This window comes from Centruroides sculpturatus, unplaced genomic scaffold (genome assembly GCF_000671375.1).
Source record: "Centruroides sculpturatus isolate CEXI.00-Female unplaced genomic scaffold, Cexi_2.0 scaffold40, whole genome shotgun sequence".
NCBI lineage: Eukaryota > Metazoa > Arthropoda > Arachnida > Scorpiones > Buthidae > Centruroides > Centruroides sculpturatus.
This window is the reverse complement of record NW_019384602.1, coordinates 520,373-545,306: the sequence shown is the minus strand read 5'-3', so window position 1 is coordinate 545,306 and position 24,934 is coordinate 520,373. Positions and strand designations below refer to the sequence as shown.

The window sequence follows — 24,934 nt, the reverse complement described above, 5'->3', positions numbered from 1 at the left end:
TGGAAACAGGGCAACCTAATTCTTGCATTCTGAGAAAAAGGGTAAGATTGGCTATAATGTAATAATCTTAATCTTTGCTATTGTTACTTTTTCCCGGGCAAAGCTGGGCTCATCAGCTAGTTACTTAATAAAACAAAAATAACTTGATTAAATCATCATAAGATTACAGTCAAAATTCTGTTTGTCTACTTATTCTGCTTAATGTTATCTACATCTAATAGTACACTTACTGTTAATAAACTTTCACCTATCAGTAATTTCATTAAATTTAGATAATTAAACTATTCATCAGAGAAAAATTAGTAGTCCAAAAAGTCATCTAAATAAAAAAAAAATTGCAAAAACTATCATTTGAATTACTCAAAAGTTAGCCCAATTCCCAATTATTCACATAATCTAACAACCTGTATGTGTTTGGACATTGTCAACTGCTGTTACTGCTGACAGTGAAAAATCAGTCAAGTACATTTAGTATATTGATTATAGTGAGTAAATTGAGAAATCCTTAAACTTATGCTGTTGGGAAATATTGTAAGTCAAAGATTACTTGCAAGTAAACTTTTTCAAGTCAGATTCAAGTCAGAATTTCTCAAAATTTCAGAAGTCTAGGAAATTTGCAAGTAAATTCAAGTCCCTGTTACTTAATATATACTATAAAAAGATCAAACAGTTTTTATTAGTTTTATATTAATTTTTCCCCTACCAAAAATTGCATGTGATAACTTTCCTGAATGTACATATTCTTATTTTTAATATATTTTAATTTTTCACTTAAAAAATATTTATTGCAATATATTTAAACAAACCAATTAGTAATTCATTACTTAATGCTTCTAGTCCTTTAAATATTATTTTATTGATATTAGTCTATTGTGACTATATAATCTATTAATAGGATTTATTATACTGATTCAATTTGAGGATGAAATTAGAGATTGAATTAGTCTATTGGTTCAAAAAAAATAAACAAACTTTCTTTATTTGCACCTGAAAGTTTCTTCTTTTGAACCAATAGACTTATTCAATCTCTCTAATTTAATCCACAAGTTAAATCAGTATAAATCCTATTAATAGACTATAGTCACAACAGACTAATATTGATAATAATAAAATCAGAATTATAATCTATTAATTGTTTTAATAATAATAAAACAATTAGTAGATTATGTTTATAACTCTGATTATACAAATTGCTTCAAAAATTTAAATAAGCTTATTTAATCAACACAAATGAATTTGAACAAGTTGCAACTGAGGCTTCACCAATGTTTGTTAACATGAATTACTGATGTGAAATCAATAGGTCTTTGTAACTGTATACAACACACCAAATTTAAAAAAAAATTTTTTGAAGCATTGTGAACAACAGAATATATATCCTTAACAGAATTATTAGATACTTACTACAGTTTGATTGTTTTGAGCTACATTAGTATCAGCAGAAACCTGTTTCACTTTTGAAACTTTTTGACTGGCTGCCGGTTTTCGAATTACAGGTGTCTGAGATTTATTTTCATCTGTTTTTTCACAGCTTTTAGCACGAATGTGCTTTGCATTTGGAGTAATAGCTATAAGAACATTAAATATATGTCAAAATAATTAATATGTAATTTATAATATAAAATAATACAATATGCAATTGATGAATTTAAAATACTTCAGATATTTCATATGGAAAAGTATGTAATCTAAAATTATTATTATTTATAACATTTCTTCTAAACAATGAAAATTTACCTTTTCTTTCTATACTTCGTCCTTTTCGATTTTGTTGCTGATCCACATTTGGCAAAAGAACAGAAGGAACGCCTCCAATACTTACTGGTCGCTGTCGTTTTGGACCAGTTCTCATTTTTACACTCGTTACCGATGCTTGGCTAGATGCTATTGATTGTTCCGAAGTTGCAGACATTGAGCTACGTGGTCGAGACGGTACATCTTTCGTTGATGCTGCTACCAATTTATAAAAAATTTATTTATTATATTACATAGACAATATCAAAAATTTTACAATTACATCACAAGTATGTTATATTTACTATATCAGTTATATGATCACCATTACAGAATGTAAGGCTCTATAACCGCTATTACAATTATTATTGATGTTTTAATTATTAAAGTACATTTCTAAATATAAAAACTTAAGATTAAAAAAAATTGAAAAATTTATTTTCTTCAGTTGATATAAAACAGACAAAGCCTATTTCATCTATAGTATCCATACCATATACAGCAAATAGTTTGCTTAACCTTCAACAATGGCCCCAAATAAATCAATAAAAATTATTTTAATGGTTTATAACAGAATACCATCACAATTCATTAAAGATCAATTTAGATAAAATATATAAATTATATTTATTTATTAGATATTAAATAATTAAGTTATAAGAAAACTTGATATTATAGGAATACAAGCAGCCATCAGTTGATGACTAAAATAATTAATCATTTAGAATAATTAAAGTTAGAAATGTGTGGAGATAAGAATCAAGATTCAAATTCATGTCTTTTATTTGTGAATTATAATTTTTAGTGGACTTCGAACTCACATTTGAGTTATAAATAAACACTTGGCTTTATTTCCATTATTTTAGTTGATACGTGACAACAGCACATTTCGGGCATAAAGCCCCTCATCAGTCAAGTGTTTATTTATAACTCAAATGCGAGTTCGAAGTCCAATATATTCGCAAAACACGGTTTCGAAAACAACATACATAATTTTTAGTGTTTAACATGAAAATACTGAACTCTATAAAAATAAGAAATGATGAAAGAATTTAGGTAGATAAGATAATGTTTTAAGAGATAACTCTTAAAACATTATATGAAAAATGAAAATAAGAAGCTAATTTTTCTGTAATGATAGTTTTCATTCAGCTTCATAGTAGCTTTAGAAGAGAAGATATTAATTCATAAATCTGGCATATTATTTAATAGCAATAAAAATAATGTTATAGAAAAAACAATTTGTTTACTTTAGTAAATCTGTGTACATTCCTCACTTTTCATAGATATAATTTTTTTAATTGAAGAAAACAATGCAGACTGAATTGTTTGTACAGTAGGAAAATTTGTGTAAGAAACAGAGCATTTAAAAAACTTCCCGTGGAATATGTTCCACAGAACAGTTTTAACTAACAAATTTCAAGATGTTTATTACAAATTAAAGAATAAACACATTAATAACAAATATAAAATACCCAAAATGCTACAGAAATTTCATTTTCAATTATTTCTAAATATATTTTATTTTGATGTACTACAAAGAATAAAGTTACTTATTATCAGCTTGTATTATGACTGATAATAGCTATGAAATTTAAAGGTAGAGTTATATTTCCAATCAATTATTCACTTTTTATCTGATTAAAATAAAATTAATATAGAAATTTATCATCATATTTTAAAATTACATTACTTATTAATTAATAATGATAATTTAAGAAAGAATAAGCCGCATTTAAAATTACATATATTGATACATTTAATAATAATTAATAATTACACATAATAAATATTAATTATAAATTAGAAATAGATTATTCACAAGAGAAATATCACAAGCAAAAAAATATTCATGTTAATCACAACGAACATACTCATAAGCAGACAAAATAGTCAAAAACTAAACTAAATGAAGCAATGTTAGAAGAAGAAAAGTTGCTATTTAAGTTAACAATAATATGTTCTATTAATTTAGACAAGTCAAAACAGAGCAAACAACAAATAATCAAGCAGTTTACAAATAATGTTTGCACAGTATGCATCACTTAATTTTTCATTACTGCATTACGAGTTTTCATTTTATCTTTAAATATTTTTATATAGAAACATGATATTTATTATAGACTATTGTAATATAGTTGACTCAGGGAAAGGCAAAAATTACAGTAAAATATATTTGCCTATATATTTCGAACTATTTAANGGGGGGGTCACCACCTCTTCATTCGGAGGGTAAATCTTACCATTGGGACTTTAACAGAGCTGTACAGCATATTGATAGGAACAAAAAAGTCAAAGGAACTGTGTCTCATGGAAATTTGTGAAGAACGCCCACTAGTGTTCTTCACAAATTTCCATGTACTAGTAGTATAGAATATTAACAACTAGTAGAGGGCATCCCGGGCTACTAGTTGTTAATATTCTATACTATCTGCATACTATGTACTGTACATTAAAAAAAAGAGGGAATTTATTAATATCTTATTAGTTTAACAATTTTCTTACAGTTTAAGATTTTATACTGGAAGAATTATTAAAGATTTGAGTTGTTAAATATTTTATTATTGTAATCAGTATTATTATTATTGTTTATAATAAAATATATTATAATAATATTAGGGCAAGTCAAATGAAAGTGAACCAATTTTATTTACAAACTATTACCTGTAAATCAAAAGTAATGATCCTGGTGATTCCATGCTGAGGGAAATCCTTTTGTTTCTGCTTCAGAAGTCAATGACTATTTCCTGTCTACATCCAAGAATATAACCGCTAATTCAATAATCCACCCTACAATCCAGACCTTTCACCGTGTAACCTTCACGTGTTCAGCAAATTATTGAAGAAGCACTCAGAGTTGCAGTTTTGCCTTGGATGCAGAAGTGCTGGAGATGGCTACAAACTTCCTGAAGCAGAAACAAATGGATTTCTATGAGCATAGAATCTGGGCACATTACAAAGTGGGGTAAATGCCGGAATGCCAGTGGTCATTATTTTTAACCTACAGGTAAAAATTTGCAAATAAATTACATTGGCTCATTTCCATTTGAATCATCCTAATATGTAGACACCAATACACTATGTATCTATATGTAGAATAATAAATAAGACAACAAGAATGATAAATGTTAAAATTTAGTTTCCTCGTTAAAATTAAATACAAAACATGAAAGTGTATTTTTGTGTTTAGAATCTAAAACTTCTAAAATTTTTAACAATAGTGTATGCAAAGTAAATTACTATTAATATAAAAAGCATTCAGTCAGATAGGTTTATCACATTTTTAATGTTTAATAGATCAACAATATGATAAACCTATAAAATTGCATATAATTAAAGACAATTTTTTTTTTATATTTGAAATTATATACAACACGCTTTGTATAGTAAGAATAAATCACTCCATGAAAGATTAAAATTTTGAATTTTTATTCTGTAATTAACTGATTAGAGAATGATAAACATCTACAGTTACATAAATTTAGTTTTTTTCTTAATTTTGTGTAGATAATTTTTGTTGCTATTAGCTTAATTATATATACATTTGAACAAATCAATGTATTATAAATATTTATTACTGAGTCATATAAATTTGTTTAAATATGTATTAATAATTTATTTTCAAATTTTTCCATAACAAAATATTATATAAATTTTAAAAATTAATCAAATACATCCAATTACAAAAGATGACAATTAACCTTCTATTTTTAAATTTTTTCTATATAAATCTATAAAACTTATTACATATGTTTTTATGAGATTTTGCAAAAAACTTTTTTAAGTATCATATTTTTAATTTTCAAATTACTATTTATTCCAGAACGAAAACATACACCAATACCAAGACAAGATGCACATTGTTTGTTATGTATTTTATCATTTTGTACTATATTCAATATACGATATACAATGTGCACTTGTGTGTAAATGTATCTACATACAAATGAATACATAACTTGAAGACTTTCCTCTTGCACATGTTTCTTGATTTATTTACTACTTTTTTATATTTTTTAAGTGACAAATTTGATTTCATCTAAACAAATTTATTATAGGATTAGAAGACTTTTCGTACTCAATTGTCAATAATAGTTTAGCATATATTAACTATGAAATTTATTAAAATAGCATAATAAACTTTCTGGCAAAAATTTAAAGTGATTATGGTTTGTGAGTTGGCAGTATTTTCCATTTGTTACCTTTCAGTTAAAGAAATAATTGTATTTACACAATGGGACAAAAATGCCTAGTGAATCAAGTTTGTAATAATGCAAAATATCTACTGCCATTGTATTATAGAGCCTTATATTATAAATTAAGGTATCAATATTTGTTATTTATAACATATTAACAGCTAAGGAGATAAAAATTTTATCTTACAATATTTTAAAATAAATTTCATTACTTAAAAAACTTGTATTTTTTTTCTCTNTCATAGTTACTTTATTTTTTCAAATCTACCATATATTTGCACTGAAAATATTTTTATATCCATCATGTGTTCAGTCAAGTCCACGATGGAATAGTCAAATTCATGATGAGCACAGATAATAATAAGCTTAACATATATGAACTGATTCAGATATGTTAAGCTTATTTCTGAACTGATTCAGATATGTTAAGCCTATTTCTGAACTGTTCCGTACTCAAATATAAAACATTATTCAACAATAAAACTCAAATCTCCAAATCAAAAATTTTACTAGAAAGACAACAATAATTAAAAAAATAATTCTAAAGATATACGTACACACAACATAGTGATAATTATTAACGAAAAGCTACAATAATGAAATCTAAAATTTTCCAAACAAATGATTATAGAATTCATTTTATTCAAGAATGCAAGAAATGTCACTGTTAGAAATATCCTATTTACTTGAATAATCTGTGCATTTTTTCCCAAAAAATCATGGTAAAAAATTGGAGTATACAGTTTATTCAAAACAAATTTAGTGATGCAATTCATGATGTCCAGGGAGTTTCCAGTTACTAAGCATTCTGTTACACTTTGTATACAATGTATTAAACTAGGTGACCGTTTACAGTGAACAGTTATACAGTGAACAGTCATCTACAGTGAACAGTTATGAGTAAATTATTATTAATGTTTTTGTGCAACTCATTTCATGAAAATGAATGTAAATAAAGTATAATTGAGACTAAACAGTTATCTTTATATTAGGTTGGGGAAAAAGAAATCCATTATTTTTACGTTCATTTCAAGTCCTTGTTTAACATGGTTTCGGTTGTTCGACTTGGATCAAATATGCACCGTTTNATCAAAAAACTGTAAAAGAATTTTTTTTAGTACAGAATGTCACTTTTCCAATAAGCACAAGTCTGAACTTGTGTCATCAATATTTTATGAGATATGTATCACTACAGCCATCTAGTGACAAAATAATGGATTTCTTTTTCCCCAACCTAATATCTATATTACCTGTTAGTTTAAACCAGTGGTGAGCAAACTTTTTGATTGGTGGGACAAATTCCATGTAAGTCGTAGCTAGGCAGGCCAGAAATATTTTGTGTTGTGTATATTATATAATATATATATTACTGTGAATGACCGATCTGGCGAATGTCAGCATTCACACAGTCATTTCGTGTATGTACGAAATATTTGTTAAATATCATTATTTTTCACTTACACCAGCAAAACTTACACCAGCATGCACTGATGGTGAACATTGAATAAAAATATTTTTATTACGTTAAGACAAAAATGCAACTTTTTAATATGTCAAAATAGGAGAAAGCTTAAGTAACAGCACATGTAAATAAACCATTGAGCCTAAAATGAACAGTACATTCTAAATCATTAAAGAAAATAATACAATAATAAACTTACAAAATAAATTATGTGATTAATGTTATACAATCTTATTTATTGCAACAACTTAAACTGTTATGGCACTTTGAATTGCACAAGAGTCCCTTGCTTTTACAACTGCATTTATTTGTGGAACACTTTTTTTTTTTGCAATGACAGCGTGTATAGCCTTGCCCTCCACTTTTCGAATTACCTGCAGCTGCTTCTCTCAGCAATATTTCTTGAGAAGAAATCTCATCTATAGAAAGTAACTTTTCTTTACAAATTACGAACTGATTACATTATTACGTGATTACGAACTGATCTGTTAATGGTGTTCTACCTCCGGCTATCCACAAAGTATTCGGTGATAGACTGTCACCTCTCTGTCGACATCAGCTTCTCGGGTGTCATTTCAACCTCCACCAAAGTTTATCTGTGCTTGTCGACATACACCAGCAATTGTTCAAATGTATAATAATATAACAAAATATCCGGACTTTCACCTACATATTTTGTATGTGTCGACATTCACCAGAGAATATCCACATTCTCTAATTTCGGTCTTTCACAGTAACATATATATATAAGTAAGCCTATTTCTAATATTTATAAATGATGAGCAGATATTCTCAGTGTTGTCCAGGAATAAGTGAAAATAACAAACATTAAAATGAAAACCATATTAAGTTTGATTATTTTAGCCTACCATTATCATTGTTTATGTTTAAGTGTTAATTAAATTATTACAACAAAAAAGAAAATGTAACAAAACAGAATAAAAATAACAAAATCTACTTTGAAGAAGAAAAAACAAATTAATCTCAATTAAATTCATATAACAAAAATAAAAACAAATAAACAATCAGCTTTTGAAGTAAATGGACCAAAGATTCATGCTCAGCACTTTAGAAAACCTACCAGTACATGTTTTATGCTGCTAAGAATTTAACTTGGATGATACAGAATGGTCTCTACAAAGTTTAATTGCATTTACTAAAACCATGTTGAAATGTAGAGAGAAACTAATAAACTTCTTTGTGTATTAGATATGTCAAATATGTTCATGGACTATTCATGGATTAAAGTGTTACAGACCAGTTTAGGTCCAGTGGCTAGAGCTTCAACACTATTGGTTTTTAAGTTATTGCTTTATTAGCAGTTTTTCCTCGTTGAATCAAATTAAACAACATAACGTGGTCTTACCTTCATTCGATTAGTAGTAAATTAATTCGTTATAAAATAAATTACCTGCAATTTGTAGTAATGTGTCTTTATCATTATTATTATTGTACAGGTTAATACTGCTTAAGCATCTTCCTGTTCCCAAACTTTTCTTCTCCATTCTGTTCTGTCTTGACAATCCTCATCTGTCAGTCTTTTGTGCTTCAAAGCTTTTGTTACTTCCTCTATCCATGTAGCCTTCCTCTCCTCCTCTTCCTGCCTGCCGGAATTCATTTCAATATCTGTTGTGGTAGTCTACCTTCTTCCATCCTCCGAACATGACCATACCAGGTTAATTGTTATGGATATAGTTGACTATAGAGTTTTAATAATCCATTTTTTTCCTAATTTCCTCATTTCTTACTTTATCTAGTTTTGAACATCAAGCGGATCTTCTCAAAAAGTTCATCTCTGTGGATTCTAATTTAAATTTAAATTTTGAACTTAATACCCACACTTCTGCTCCATATGTTATCACACTTAGAACTAATGATTTATATATGTTCATTTTTGTTGTTTTAAAGATTTGTTTATCCCATAATATTCCATTTAGCATTCTTATCATAGATCTTCCTTTCATAATTCTGTCCCTAATTTCAATTTCCATTTGACCATCATTAGAAATTTTTGTTCCTAAATATTTAAATTCATCACATCCTTTAATCAGTTCAATTTTTCCATTTTCCTCCAAAACTAAATCATGCATGTCTTCAATTCCAATTACCATATAATTAGTTTTTCCCATATTTATATTTAGTCCCCAGTTATTGTATTCTTCTTTCAGCTTTCTTGTCATATATGTTAAATCATCATAATTGTTAGCTATAACTAATTGGTCATCTGCAAATAATAATGTATATACAGTATTGTCTCCAACCATTAGACCCATACTACTACATTTTCTCTTCCATATTTCCATAGCCTTTTGAATGTAAATTTTAAATAATGTTGGAAAAATACAACAACCTTGNCATAATTGTCAGCTATAACTAATTGGTCATCTGCAAATAATAATGTATATACAGTATTGTCTCCAACCATTAGACCCATACTACTACATTTTCTCTTTCATATTTCCATAGCCTTTTGAATGTAAATTTTAAATAATGTTGGGGAAATAAAACAACCTTGGCATAAACCTTTAGTAACCAGAAATCCTTCAGATAATCTTGTTGCTATTTTAATTTTAAGAATAGAGTTATGATATAATTTTTTATTATTACAGTGGTACCTCAGGATACGAAATTAATCCGTTCCGAAACTGAGATCGTATCATGAAAATGTCGTAAGGTGGATCATCTTTTCCCATACGATTACATGTAAAACCAAATAATTCGTTCCAACGCGAAAAACATACTCAAATTAAAGCCAAGTAATACATTAAAAAAAATAACTGTAGTAAGAAAAACAAATGAAAAATGCGAACTAATGTAACGTCGTATGGTGAGTTTTTGTTCGTATCGTGGAGCAAAAATATGTTCGAATTTCATGTCGTATCCTGAAAATTTCGTATACTGGGGCGTTCGTAACCTGAGGTACCACTGTAATTATTATTTTCCTATTTATTACTGTGTTATCCAATACTTGCCATAATTTTTTAATTGGTATACTATCATATACCAATAAATAATAATTGTGGAGTTTGATTCTAGCAACTTTTTTCTCAATTTGTCTAACACAGAAAATATGATCAAGTGTGGATCTTCCACTCCTAAAACCTGTGTTCTTCATTTTCCATATCTTTGTATTCCTCTTCTAGGTAATATTTTAATAATTTTCCATATATCCTGCTGAATGTACATGTAACAGTAATACCTCTGTAATTCTTACACTCATCTTTTTTGCCTTTTTTGTATATTGATGACAGATATCCAACTTTCCAGTCTTGTGGGATATCTTCTTCATTTATACATCATTCCATTAAGTTTTTGCAAATTCGAAGTATTCTATCAGATCCACATTTAATTAGCTCTGCTGGTATTTCACCAATGCCACTAGCTTTATTATTTTTTAAAGATTTAATTATACTTTCAAAAAGTTTCATATCTATCTGAATATAGTCATCTTTCATATTATCTCATACATCCTCATTCTCTGTATTATAAATCATATATTAATTTCTGTTTTCTGTTAAAAGGTTATTAAAAATATTCTTCCCATTTATTTAGTGATATATACTAAATAGTATTGGTTCTCTATTATCATTTCTTAAATTTTTTAAAATACTCCATGCTTCAGTATTTCGTCTTCCACCTACATAAGTTTGCAAGTTCTTACAAACTTTCTCCCAATTGTTATTCTTTTCTTATGATACTTTTCTCTTAATAACAGCTTGAAGTTTCTTATACTCTATTTTATCTTCTATATTTTTTGTATTTAACTATTTTAAATATAAATTTCTCTTATTTTTCACCATTTCTGCTATTTCTTCATTCCAATAATACATTTTTGTCTTACATGTTCCTGATTTAACTTCTCTTAATGCTTCTTTAGCTGTTTCATGTATACTCTGCACTATATGATTGTATTGTTCTTGTACTGTATCAAAGTAGGTCTCCTCTAATTTATCATCTAGTCATTTCTGGTACAATAGTTGAGTACTTTCATTTTGTAAAGAGAGTAGATTATATCTTTGAATTTGTAATTCTGTCCCTTCTAACTCATTATTGATAATAGTGTCAACTTTAAAGTATGGAAAATTTATTTTACTATTAATCACATAATGATCATGTCCACAATCAATCCATCTAAAAACTCTGACATCTTGGACCAATAGTGCAGTATTCTGTTACACAACGATATAGTCCAATATTGATTTTGAATTCAACATGTCTTAATGTCAAGTGTATTTATGTATATCTTTATGTTGGAAATACCCATTTGTTATTTTTAATGATTTCTGCATACATAGTTCAATTAATGTTTCACCATTATCAGTTATTATATCCTCTCCAAAAGGTCCAACTATTTGGTTATTATGTTTTTACCAGTTTGGCCATTAAAATTTCTCTATTGTTGCCAATATTACTTATTAGAGTATTTAATTTTTAAAAAAATTCATTTTTATCTAATTTATTTTCACTGTCACTTAAAGCATATAGTCCCAAAATTGTAATATTTCTACCAAATAGAGTTAAATTAATTTTAATCATATATTCATTTATTGCTTCCCAAGATGTAACATTTTTCTTATATTTCATCAATATCAGAACAGAAACTCCTCTTTTTGGTCTAATATCTTTTGGTACTCCACTGTAAAAATATAGACATATATCCTCTATAGCCACTCCCTGTTCCTTCTTTTTGGTTTCTGTTAATACAATAATATCCTGTTGTATTCTGTTTAATTCCAAGATAATTAGTCCATTTTTATTATTAATACTTTGCACATTCCATGTTCCTATAATCATTGTCCTTTTCCGTAGCCTTTGTTGTCATCCTGAATATCAAGCTGGCTTATTTCTGTTGGGATTTTTAGCATTTAAATTTTTTCTGAGAATGGGAGAGCTGGCCCCATGTCTCAACCTCCAACCTGTAGGCTGGAATTTATAATCAAGGTTTACTCCTCTAGGAGAGTGGCTGTCACCATCTGCGAGTCCCTCCTAAAGTATTAATCTCACAAAATGTAAATAGACACCCACAATTGCTGTAAAAAATCAAGCTATATTTTGGAAATATTAATTATGAATTACAAATAAATTTGGCACTAGAGGGGGGTGTTAAGCACCATAATTAAATAATTATAATATTTAATTAATTTTAGAATAAACTGGAAGAAAAGAATTGGCCTGAAGCAGGACTCAAACCTGCAACTCCCGTGCAACTTACCATGTGATTATTTATGGTAATTGTGGGTGTCTATTTGCTAAGAGTCAGGTTTCGGTAGATGTTTATATTTGTATCTCACAAAACGTTTAAAGTATTTTCAAATCGTTGGAACAAACAGACTTACCATTCAAAACTTTACATTCGAATTCTAAAATCATGTTTCTTTATCAGACATACAAATTATTTTTTTTTCCTTTGTATTTTTAACTCTCACTGTGTAGGCTTGTAAACTGAGCACTGTCATACTGAATGCTACAAAACAACAAATGAAGGTTGCTATGGTAAATAAGTAAAATTTGTTAAATATGTAATCAATTAAATTTGTCAAGTATTTTCCTTTTTTAAATCAGTAACTTATAAAGGAATGCACAGATTACTTGAGAGCATGTATTATTCAAGTAAATTCAATAATTGATCTATCCTTAATTTTAAAATAATTTGAAAAAGAAAGAAACTTTGACAATGAATCCTTTTTTCTTTCTTTCAATATCATATTTTCATAGTTACTTTATTTTTTCAAATCTACCATATATTTGCACTGAAAATATTTTTATATCCATCATGTGTTCAGTCAAGTCCACGATGGAATAGTCAAATTCATGATGAGCACAGATAATAATAAGCTTAACATATATGAACTGATTCAGATATGTTAAGCTTATTTCTGAACTGATTCAGATATGTTAAGCCTATTTCTGAACTGTTCCGTACTCAAATCTCAAAGAAGTAGATCATTGTCTTTATGGCTTCAGTCATCTGACCATCTTGTAGTTTTTTGTTTATCCCCAAATGGAAAGGATGAAGAATGTGAAAATGGATGTAAGACCCATGAACTCTAAGTTGAAATTTATAATTTTAATTAGATACTTTTCTGATAGATATATTAAACTTTTTCATATGCATTTTTCGGGAAACGGATAAAAATAATAAAATTCAGCAAATCTTTACTTAACATTATAGATAGGTTGTTGGAAATTGCAATGTTAACAAAGCAATGTATAATAAAATCAATTTTACCATAGTTAAATGATATAAATAAGACATATTTCAGTTATCACTATTCTAATAAGATTGTGTTTGCAACTTCTAGCATTTATTTTCCACCACATAGAATCAATTTTACTGTTTATAAAGAAAATTCAACAATAATAATTGTAAATGATTACAAATGTACTTGTAGAGCAGTGGTTCTTAACCTTTTAGTGATGAGGGACCATTTATCAAAATTTTTGTCTTGCCATGGACCATCAGCTGTTTGGCAGTAATATAGGTTCTTATAGGGTTGTTCTATAAATTAAACACATAGGAAATTATTCGGAACCAAGAGTCTTATATTATTTGCGAAAGTGTTACATTAATTATATTATTTTAGTGCAAATTTTGTGACTGCCAAGAACTCAGCTGTTTACCAACTGCTGAATTCTTGGTTCAGCACTACTCAAAGCAAATGCATGTCGGCACTGGCATCCAACTGATTTTGATTTTTATTTTTAATTATCAAAAGCACTGAGAATCCTTGCTCGCATAAATATGTGATTGAAAATAAAGTTAGGTACTGTAAAGCAATTTCTCGAATTTTAGGGAAAGCAATAGCTTTTTGGCTTCAAAAATCTTTAAGGTAAATTCCTGTCTCGAATGTATCCTTGCAGTTACTATCATGTTGCATTTCAATTAACTCTTCTTGTATTTCATCCAGCACCTCAGAAATGTTGACTATGAAAGGATTGCAAATCAGTTTCCGAATACCTTTGTCCTTGCAGTCAGAAAATAGTGATTAAATTCATTTTTCAAGCTTTGCAAATGGAATGTAATGTTTTTTTGTATTTCTCCTTTAATCTCGGCACACTGTCAATCAATAATTGGGTTCAATGTATCAAATGCAGAAAAATTCTCTCTTTCAACTTTGCTGATCCATAGGTCGATTTTAGCGATAAACGCACTGATTTTATCATCAAATGCAAATTTATTGCTAGTGCCTTCCAATTTCATATTTCCTGACCACACGCCATACCCCAGCCCAGTCCGCTATCGGCTCTAACCTTCACATACCACGCATTGTCATCAACTCATCGTCATTTATTTAATAATTTTGGGATAACTTCACGGACCACTTCGAGTGCTTTCAGGGACCACCAGTGGTCCATGGACCACAGGTTAAGAACCACAGTTGTAGAGGCACAATTAATAAATAAGGCAATAAATAAGGTTAATAGCACCGTTAACTTGAACTTTTATCTTCACACTATTCTAAGTTAATAGTTGCGATCAACTAATTTATTAAACTGTCATGATATTACTTAACATTAACTTGATATATTAAAATTGATAAATTAAATATTTATGAAACATTTTATAACTTATTTTCATAATATCTGTAAATTCACACATAAATAAATTGTAACCACAATACAATTGAAAAAAAAAAAAAATTAAACACCTATGAATAAAACAATGTGAATTCATTGTGTAATATAATTTGTTTTAAAATAATGCATCCTGTGCATAGGTACATTTACATTATTTAACATTATAGCAATTATCAAACACCACAAAAGGGAAAGTGAGCAAAACCACAAAGCCCATGCAACAGCATACCTGACAGCAATAGCCTTTCAGAATCAGACCCAGTAGTCTTGTTCATCACCGAGGAACCTTGTCTTTTCTGGCTAACACTTGTAAGAGGTTCAGTTCTCAGGCGAGAGGTTCTAGTGGCACGGGTTGTGATGGCTGATTTTCTCATGCTTTGATTAGGAGGCTTATTAGTAAGGGTAGGAGAGGCTAAATTAGTGCGGGGAGGTCGAGATAAAGCAGACTGAGATTTACTAGCAAGCTGGGAACGAACAGCCAAATGTGTCATGCTTTTAGACATCCCACTACCAAGTGCATTACTGTTATTATTAGGATATTGCTTATTAAAATGAATTGAAAGAAAATGATTGGAAATGTTATGCATGCTTTTGCTCATACTTGGTGGAGTTGTGCGAGGGCCATCAACAGGAATTAAGTTGTTTATACCCGTGGCACTCTCTTTGGAGGCCTCGACGTATCGACGGCGTGGTTGTGCTAGTTGATCAAGTCGCGTCATGCTCACAGCACGCTTTCCGTGATTACCTGGAGAACGACTACGAGAGATGATTTGATCCCTAGGCATTACTGGCATTAAGTCAGTTTTCCTTCTTGCTCTAGAAGTTGATGACAATGATATCATACTACGAGACATGGGATCATCTCCTGATAATATAGAATAAAAAAGAAAAATGTTTATAAATTAATTTATTAAATTATAAAAATACTAAACAACATATAAATATACTTATCAAACTTTTGTTAAATTAAATTTATTATACAAATTTAAATCTTTTAAAGATCATTTAATAAATTATTCATTTTATTAACAAATGTTTTCTACAATATTTAAATTTTATATATGTTATTTTATATCTTTTTAAATAAAAAACTTTATATAAACATTGCATCCTATATATATAATAAATTAAAATAANATTATAAAATTTATTTATTTGCACATGCTGGAGAAATGAACAGGTCTATGAAATATACCCACATTTAAAGATAAAGTAAAATCCCTCATGCCAGGTGAACATTTGTAAAATTTATTTCCATGCTCTTTCCATTCCCAATAACATTGTTATTCAAAGGTTAGTAATATTGTATAACCAACTAAATGAAAATTATGAGAAGCATTTGTTAAAATATTAACAGCAGAGAATTATTCAAATCCTAACATGCTATTGCACTTTTAAAGCTTTCTTTGTTTAAAATAAATAAGTTTAAAAGTTATCAGTCAGTTAAAAAATCATTAATTCTGGCTAATGCCATGCATGAGTTTATATATTAGCTAGCAATCACCATTAAATCAATCTATAAAATTTACTTATTTCCTCAATTAAAACTGTAGACTTTTGATGATAACAGTCAAATGGCAATAAAAGTGAAGCATACAATTAAAGTATCGTTAACAAATTTATTATCATTTGAAAAACAACAATCTATCTATGCAAGAAAAAAAATTTAAAAATCTAACTAAAAGAATAGAAATATTTTTTTATTTCAATAGAATGACTTTGTAAATAATAATAAAAACTTATTCAAATACTTTTTAATGAGTTGCTTCTAAACAATGAATATTTTTAATGTAACACAAATTAATTTTCTGTTGTAAAGATAATTAGTGAAATTAAATATGTAGTACACAGCAATAAATTTTCAAAAAGTACTATTTAAATAATTAAGGTACAAGGTAATTGTTTCTACAGGACCACTTAACTAATGAGAGAGAACAAACTAAACATTTTTATATTAACAGAAATCTACAAGAATATGGTTTACAGAACATTTTTATTCATTAAATATACTACTATTTACCTATTTCGTTTTGCTTGTTTGTTATAATTAGTTTATTGAAAAATCTATGGCAATAAAATTATAATTTATCTTTAGTAATGTAAGAAAAACATACAGTCAATCCCTGACTTATGAGCATTTATACTTATGACAACTGAAACTAGTATATTAAGAAAATTATTTTTGAGTCCACAGAATTAAATGCATTCACTAATGGCACAGTACAATAATTAAATGTTAAATAAAATACTGTAACAGGAAATTCTCTATATATAACATAACTCAAGTTTGTGTCATTAGTGAGGTTGTGGCCAAAGTTTTCAATGCAAAAACATGAACATTGGATGTTCAGTGCCACCCTCTTGTAAACTTAGAAGTTTGACAGCATTCGGAATGTCAATGGAATAGAAAAAAAGGTATTTTAATATCCTTATTAATAAAGGAATGGCTTTTAATTATGGTGGTATGGTATACAATGGCACTGCAACGTATATAAATAATATTAAGCAAGAGGTATCTAATATGGTTTATGGTCTTTCGCAAGACCAGCAGAACAGGTCCAATAAAGTGAGAATCACATATGGTTTCTTCCCTAATATAAATAATAGGTTAAAGGCTAAATGAATAGAGCCTGATTATTATGCCACACAGATTCTTTGTGGGAATGGTGATTTTATAGTAAATTAAATTTGTTCCACCTGGTTGAGGATGACCACTGTGAGTGCAGTGCCATCAACACCCTCCAGCATTTTATATTGTGTTTTATTTTATAATGAAATTGAGGAAATAAAAGGTATTTTAAATATTAACTCCTCTCAAATTGATTTTAGTATGGTCTGCACCAACTTAATGTGCACAAAAAGTTATTTATAATGGTGCTTTTAATTTATGCTTCTAACACAATAAAGTGTTATAAATTAAGACACATGGCGGGTTTTCCCATCATTCTCATCAGAATTGCAAGTCTGGACATAATTGATATGTACCCTTCCATAATATGGGAAATAATTGAACCAAAGCTGACACAACTTAAAATTGAACCTGAAATAATAGACCTAATCGAATTTACCTACAGAAGCAACTACTTTGAAATAAACAGTAAATATTACACACAGAATAGTGGAATTAGTATGGGGTCCGTAATAGGACCGAAACTAGCAGAGATCATAATGATAGATATAGACAAAGAAATAAGTGACATATATGGTATAAAGTTCTACAGAAGATACGTAGACGATGTCCTAATAATATATGATGAAGTCGAAATTAACACTACTAAAATCAGAAAAATAATAAATAATATCCATAAAAATATTCAATTTAAAATAGAAGAAGAAGATAAAATTACCAACAGCATAAATTATTTAGATATTACAATTAAAAGAAATAATACAAATCTCGAATTTGAACCGTTTAAAAAGCAGTGCTCAATAAATACCACAGTTAACTATAATTCTAACATACCACTTCATATAAAACAAAACATATTTAATATGGAATACACTAAAATCAAAAATAGAACTAGTATAAATACTAAACAAATCGAACATTTAAATACACTAAAGAAAAAATTTATTCTTTCAGGATACCCAAACAGAATCCTTAATATTTGGGAAAAAGAAATAGATAAAAAAACAGATAAAACAATAAGAATAGATCCTAAACAAGCCGAAATAAAATACATTCGTTTCCCATATATAAAAGGTCTATACGAAGAAGTTAATAAAGAAGTCAAAAAAATTAATGTAAAACTAGTACCGACATACGATAAGCTAATCTCCAGATTAAATGCAAAACAAGTTAACAAAACAAATATAACAAAGAAAGAAGAAAGTAAAAATGTAGTCTATAAAATTCCGTGTACATGCGAAAATAAAAAATTTTATATAGGTGAAACTAAACGTAAAGTTAAAGTAAGATTGAAAGAACATATAGCTGATTTGAAATATCGTAGACCAAATTCTGCTTTTCATGAACACTGCCTTTTAAATAATTGTAATATAGACAAAAATAATATAGATATTTTACACAGAGAAAAAGATACATATAAAAGAAAATTCAAAGAAAGTATAGAAATAATCAAAAATCAAAATAGTATAAATAAAAATCCTAGCATCTCTATAAACGAAAACTGGTTAAAATTTTTATATTGATTGTATTCACTGGATTCAAATTATTATTATTGTGATCAATGTGCTAAATAATAATTATTGAACTGTTAAATAAATCAATAACAAAAAACTGTAATGTCGTAATGGGAGTCAAATAATATGTAAATCTACATTAAATGTTAATAATGTTTACCAACTTCAAGACATTGTAATATCAATAGTTCAAATAATAATCTATAATATTAAATATTAAAATGTTAAATAAATCAACAATCATACATTGTAAAAAATATAGTAGATGTCAGATATGTAAATTTATATTGTAGAAGTTATGTAAATTCGTATTATATTGTGAATGTGTATCAAAAGAAATAAGGATTTTGTAGAAAGCATAATCAATTGTAAACCAATTTGATAGTTGTTGTCCAGTGTATGTTTATATCAAGAATATGTTTTATAGTTTATATTGGTTATATAATAAGTTTATGTCCAGAATATGTTTTATATCAGGGATTTTGTAGAACTGTTTTGTAAGTGAAAGGTACGTTTTATATTTTTATGATTTCTACAATACTTGTGTTTTTATATGTATGTTATATTCTTTTTTAATGTTTTAGTTGGCTGAAGAGGGGCTTAAGAGCCCGAAACGTGTAAAAATTTTCACACGTATCAACTAAATAAAGATGAGAAAACCCGCCATGTGTCTTAATTTATAACACTTTATTGTGTTAGAAGCATAAACAAATTGTAAAGCACGGTTTCATATCATCAAAATAAGAAGGTGCTTTTAATATTTTAGAGTATACAGTGGTACCTCAGGATACAAAATTAATCTGTTCCGAAACTGAGATTGTATCATGAAAATGTCGTAAGGTGAATAATTTTCTCCCATATGATTATATGTAAAACCAAATAATTCGTTCCAATGTGAAAAACATACTCAAATTAAAGCTAAGTAGTACATTAAAAAAAAAAAAAACTATAGTAAGGAAAACACTGAAAAATGAATTTTGTAGTTGTAAATGTATAAATAACCATAATAGAATAATAACTGATAAAAAAAATGTAGTTTTATTTGCACTTTACCTTTGAGGATAGACGACGGTGGAGGTGTAAAATGATGGCGAAAGAGAGGGAGAAGGGAAATGATACTAAAACTTAACTTACATAACATAATGTAACAATAACTTAAAAGTAACTTAGAAAATATTAAAAAATTAGTATTGTTTTATATATATATATATTTTAATTTTTTATTCACTGCACTAATTTTTTGCTTTCTTTCCTTCACTTCCACCAGCACTTTCACTGCATAGAGGTCACTTGGTAAAATATCTATCCAAAGAGGTGCTTTTGCCTACTTTTTAAAATGTTTCTAAAATTACTTAGGCAAATGTCATTACTTTGAGCAGCAATACAGCTAGTGTGAACCTTTTTGGGATGTTTCTTTTCAATAAAATCAGTCACTTTCTGATAATACCTCAAGATGTCCTTTATCAAGCGAGATCCTTCCACGACGAAGCAAACACACAGACTGAGACCAATGAACAGAAGTGAATAAAAGATGGCATTGCGAACTAATGTAACATCGTATGGTGAGTTTTTGTTCATATCGTGGAGCAAAAAATATGTTCGAATTTCATGTCATATCCTGAAAATTTCATATGCTGGTGCGTTCGTATCCTGAGGTACCACTGTACTTAAAAAGCATGTGGTTTTTAGGATTGGTGTTTAACCCAGGTTTTTATTTATATTGATTTTATGGTTTTATGGTACATAGTATATATGGTTTTTACGTTATATTGACGTATTGTATACTATATGTTGTATGATCCCATGGTTTTAATACTAATGTGGGGTTCTACTATACCTTATTGTATGGTATTTTAATGGGACGGTAAACCCATTAAAATATCCATATTCCGGCATATAAGACGACTTTTTAACCCAGGAAAATCTTCTCAAAAGTCGAGGGTCGTCTTATAGGGCGAGTATATCGCAAACTTTATATTTTAACTGTAAAAGTCAGGAATCGTCTTATACGCCAGAATATAGGGTATATATATTTATATAGCATATATGGTTCTATATATATATATACAGTAAAACCTGTCTATAGCAAATACCCATAGTTCCTTCAAAAAGTGGTCTTTTAGACAGGTGGTTGTCCAATACAGGTGGTCCTGTAATAACGTATTTTGTGCACTTTTTAGCCATTTCTACTAAAAAGCAAAACTTGAGGTGAGCAAAAATAAACGATTTTTTTCAACAATAGAGCTATATTAGTATTGTATTTTATTCTTATTGGATAACCCAATTTACAGGAGTCGTCATGATATTATAAGACAGATATCAATATTTTAAAGATTAATACAATACTCACATTTTCTTGAGTATAATGCACACTTTCTTTTTTCCGACTTAATTAATTCAACTTGGTTCTTTTTGTTTGCTCCTCATTTATGTGTATTAAGTCATCAATATATAAGCGCATCCTATCTCTCCATCACTTTGGTTTTCATTAGTTTAATCTTATTTTAACTTTAAAAATACTGTATTTTTTTAATATTTAATATTTTCTTAACTACAATATGAAAAAATATTAATTAATAATAAAATGATTTTATTATTTTTTCTCATATGATTTAATGACAATTGTGGAATCAAGAAAGGAAGGTTGCCTGTAAAACTGATTTTTGCATTAATGCATTTATTGTTTTTTTGAATATCTTGCATGCAAAAATTACTTGGATATTATTTTTCTAAAAATATCGTGGAAGTAAGGTAGGTTGATACAGAAACTATTTATCGCACATGTACTGTATATAAACTTTAAACAAAAAAAAAATTAATAATAATAATAATAAAAAATAAATAAATAAAATAAATTTTATCAAATGATGAGATCAGCCAATTAATTGTATTGTGTACAATATTTTANATTTTTAAACATATTTCTAAAGATTTTTACAGAAACTAGATTCTGTACGATGCTCGAAACTATGAATCCAATAGGTAGAAAAAATCAAACACTATTTAAGATAATTTCTAAAGAGGACTGCACATTCATAAGTTAATATAATGAATAATTTAAGAGTGAGAAGCAAAGCCAGCTGACTAAACAGTAATCAATAGTCGATCGATCGTTATATCCAAGTGACGGCCAAGAACTCTAGAACAATAACCGTAAAAAGTCTTGTTTTATTACAAGACTGAGGTAAAATCGAACCGAGTAGACTCTATGTATTGTAGCATGCACGACCTGTTTCTTTATATGAAAATATCGACTAAAAAATACACCATATCTGCTGTCTTAGCCATCAAAACTTTATTTCGGAACTAGTCAAAAATACGTCATAACTTCCTCAAAAAACAAGGAAAAAAAATATATAAACCATTATTTACTGACGCAGAAATTGAATGTTAGTATTTTTTTACAATTTTTTTTCTTATATTTTTTTAAATGATCGAATCAAATGGTTAACTCGAAATTCTCTTTTTTTTTAGGTCTTTAAATAATACATGGCTTGTCTTTAGTTATTAAAACGTAAGTTTCTATTAAATGGGGTCGAAATATATAAATTCCCCCTTCTGTCAATGTCAAGTAACTGGAAAAAGTTTAAATTCTCTTTAGTTATTTATGATTGAGTTCTGTTTTTGACAGATAAGGAGGAACAGACTTTTCTTATAGTTAGTATATGGGTCATATTGGCCTTTTATATAAATTTTATTTTTTATAGGTTTTATGATTCCCCTCCTGCTTGGGAAAGACACTTGGTGTCTACGGTAGTGCATGGTTTTAATGGTAGCAGCAGTGACCATAAAGGTCCTGCTGCATTTTTACATTATATTATGATGCATACATGGTCTTGGCATAACCATACTATGCCAATAAAAATCTACTAAGGTGATCTTACGGGTATGGTGCATATGTCTAGTAGATAGCAGAAGCTCTATTTAAGACTGAGGGACTTGCCGGGACACTAATGCAGGTATAGCAAGGGGTGGTGGCAGGACCTCTGGGGACAGGACGTCTGACATTCACGTTTTTGTGTTGAAAACTTCGACCGCAACCTCGCTATTAGCACACCAAAAGTAAAACAAAACAAACTTTTATAGAGCTGCTCAGTCTAAGATGATTATTATTATAAAATTTAGATTAGAATGTGTATTAATAATAAATTAAATAAATAAAAATAAATTCCATATGAAGATTGCAATACTCACTCAGTATGCTTTTTGATTCTTTTGAATACAGTTGAGTATCTTTGTGTCCACAATTCTATATTTTAATTGTCTCTCAATCTTTTTGGTCAGCAAAAGCACTTTAAATTTGTTCAGACCTATATATGTTGCATATCATTTTCAATGGCTCAATGTGGGAATGACTCAAAAATCAAAAATGAGAAAAGTAACTTCTGATAGAACATATAACATGTCAAAATTGCAAAATTCACTATAAACTTTTAATAGTATTTTTGGTGGAAAATATCAGCAGCAGTTGCTAAGGCAAGTTAAAAGTCGAGTTTAAGGTCAAGCTCATTTGATTCTTAAATTCTTTTTACTTTTCTCCTTGATTTTAATACATTTATACAGCACAAATTTCAAATTAATAACAGACATTCACATACTATAACACTGATCTGAGTAATACATCGCTTTTGAATCATTTTTGACCAACTAAACTGTTCATGTAGCAAACAAGTTTCCTAGTCCATATTTAAAATATTAAATGTTGGTTTGCAGTACAATACACCTAAATAACTCAGTTATATTGTATTTTGATATGTATGTACAGTACAGTAATTGCTTTCAATACATATATACATAATTCCATTTTTCCATCTTCATCAAGTCTAATTTGATTCATCTCCATTATTGATAGCTGCTAAAGCAAGAATAATTTGTTGTATGTTTGTAAGAATACTTACAATAATCAAAATTTTTATGCTAATGTCAAATGCAAAATTCAGTTCATTTGTAATTTTCAATAACTGAAAATATGAAATAAATTATTGTAATCACTTAATCAAATTGGTATTTTTACAATTTGTTATAAACTGTAGTGGTTTGGTTTGCCCATAAGTTCAAGAATAATACAAAGATTTAAAATAAGCATTTTTTAGAAATATAAATAATGAAAAAGCCTTATTTTTATTAACAAAAAATCTGCTCTAATTTTAGATTTATATATTAACTATTTGTTTTTAAGAACTGCAAAATACAAGCAAAAATAAATTTTTGTTCTTGGATTTACAGTTATATAATTTTAAGATAGCACTGCATATTAACTTGTTTCTCTGAACTTCTTCATATTTATCATTATGATAAAATTTAATTATTCTAAAAACTACTTTCAATGGATAGTAGTTTATTTTGAAATCATTATAAGCATCATACATCTATATATATATAAAAATGGACATGTATGTCCCTATATTTCACTTTTTTGCCAAAACTACACATCACACGTGAATGGTGTTTGTATGTAGTAATAGCCCCAAGTCTCCATTCGTGCATAGGGGTGGTTGTGTCTCGATAGCTATAAGGGTGCGAGAGATATGAGGTTAAAAGTAGTTGAAAGTGGCTTTCTATTTTGAATGTTTTGTTCGAATTTAATTCGAACAATGTTCGAATTTGTTTGAATTAAATTCAAACATAAAATTCAAATATTGGTTCGATTATAGAACGATTGTAAACGTTCCAGAAACGTTGAAAATAGTTCGTTTGACTAAACGTAAAAATTCTCTAATTAGTCAGGAAACGGGGGACCTAATTCTTGCATTCTGTGAAAACGGGTAAGATTAGCTATAATGTAATTATCTTAATCTTCACTATCGTTACTTTTTGCCCA

General features: G+C 28.2%; 2 protein-coding genes across 9 annotated transcripts in view; one reads left to right on the top strand and one right to left on the bottom strand.

Annotated features, from left to right (window-relative positions):
• Positions 1–24,934, bottom strand: part of LOC111625033 (myb-like protein X) — a 41,270-nt gene that overhangs the window by 10,603 nt on the left and 5,733 nt on the right. The window contains exons 2-4 of one of the 8 annotated variants that reach the window (XM_023368039.1): positions 15,200–15,835; positions 1,738–1,950; positions 1,405–1,568 (exon numbers count right to left, since the gene is read on the bottom strand). In XM_023368039.1, the coding sequence (XP_023223807.1) occupies positions 1,405–1,568; positions 1,738–1,950; positions 15,200–15,835 (1,013 nt within the window). Of the gene's footprint in view, positions 1–1,404; positions 1,569–1,737; positions 1,954–15,199; positions 15,836–24,934 lie in introns of all 8 variants that reach the window. The other 7 variants (XM_023368038.1, XM_023368041.1, XM_023368040.1 and 4 more) reach the window with 7 other exon arrangements.
• On the top strand, positions 17,481–19,742 carry LOC111625036. Its single transcript, XM_023368046.1, has 2 exons — positions 17,481–19,621; positions 19,698–19,742. Exon 1 carries the CDS (start codon positions 17,842–17,844, stop codon positions 19,120–19,122), a length of 1,281 nt encoding a protein of 426 aa, XP_023223814.1. The 5' UTR covers positions 17,481–17,841; the 3' UTR covers positions 19,123–19,621; positions 19,698–19,742.

Bases quoted from the DNA above. Each gene is read 5' to 3' on its own strand.
- LOC111625036 (XM_023368046.1), top strand. From the start codon at position 17,842: ATGGTGCTTTTAATTTATGCTTCTAACACAATAAAGTGTTATAAATTA.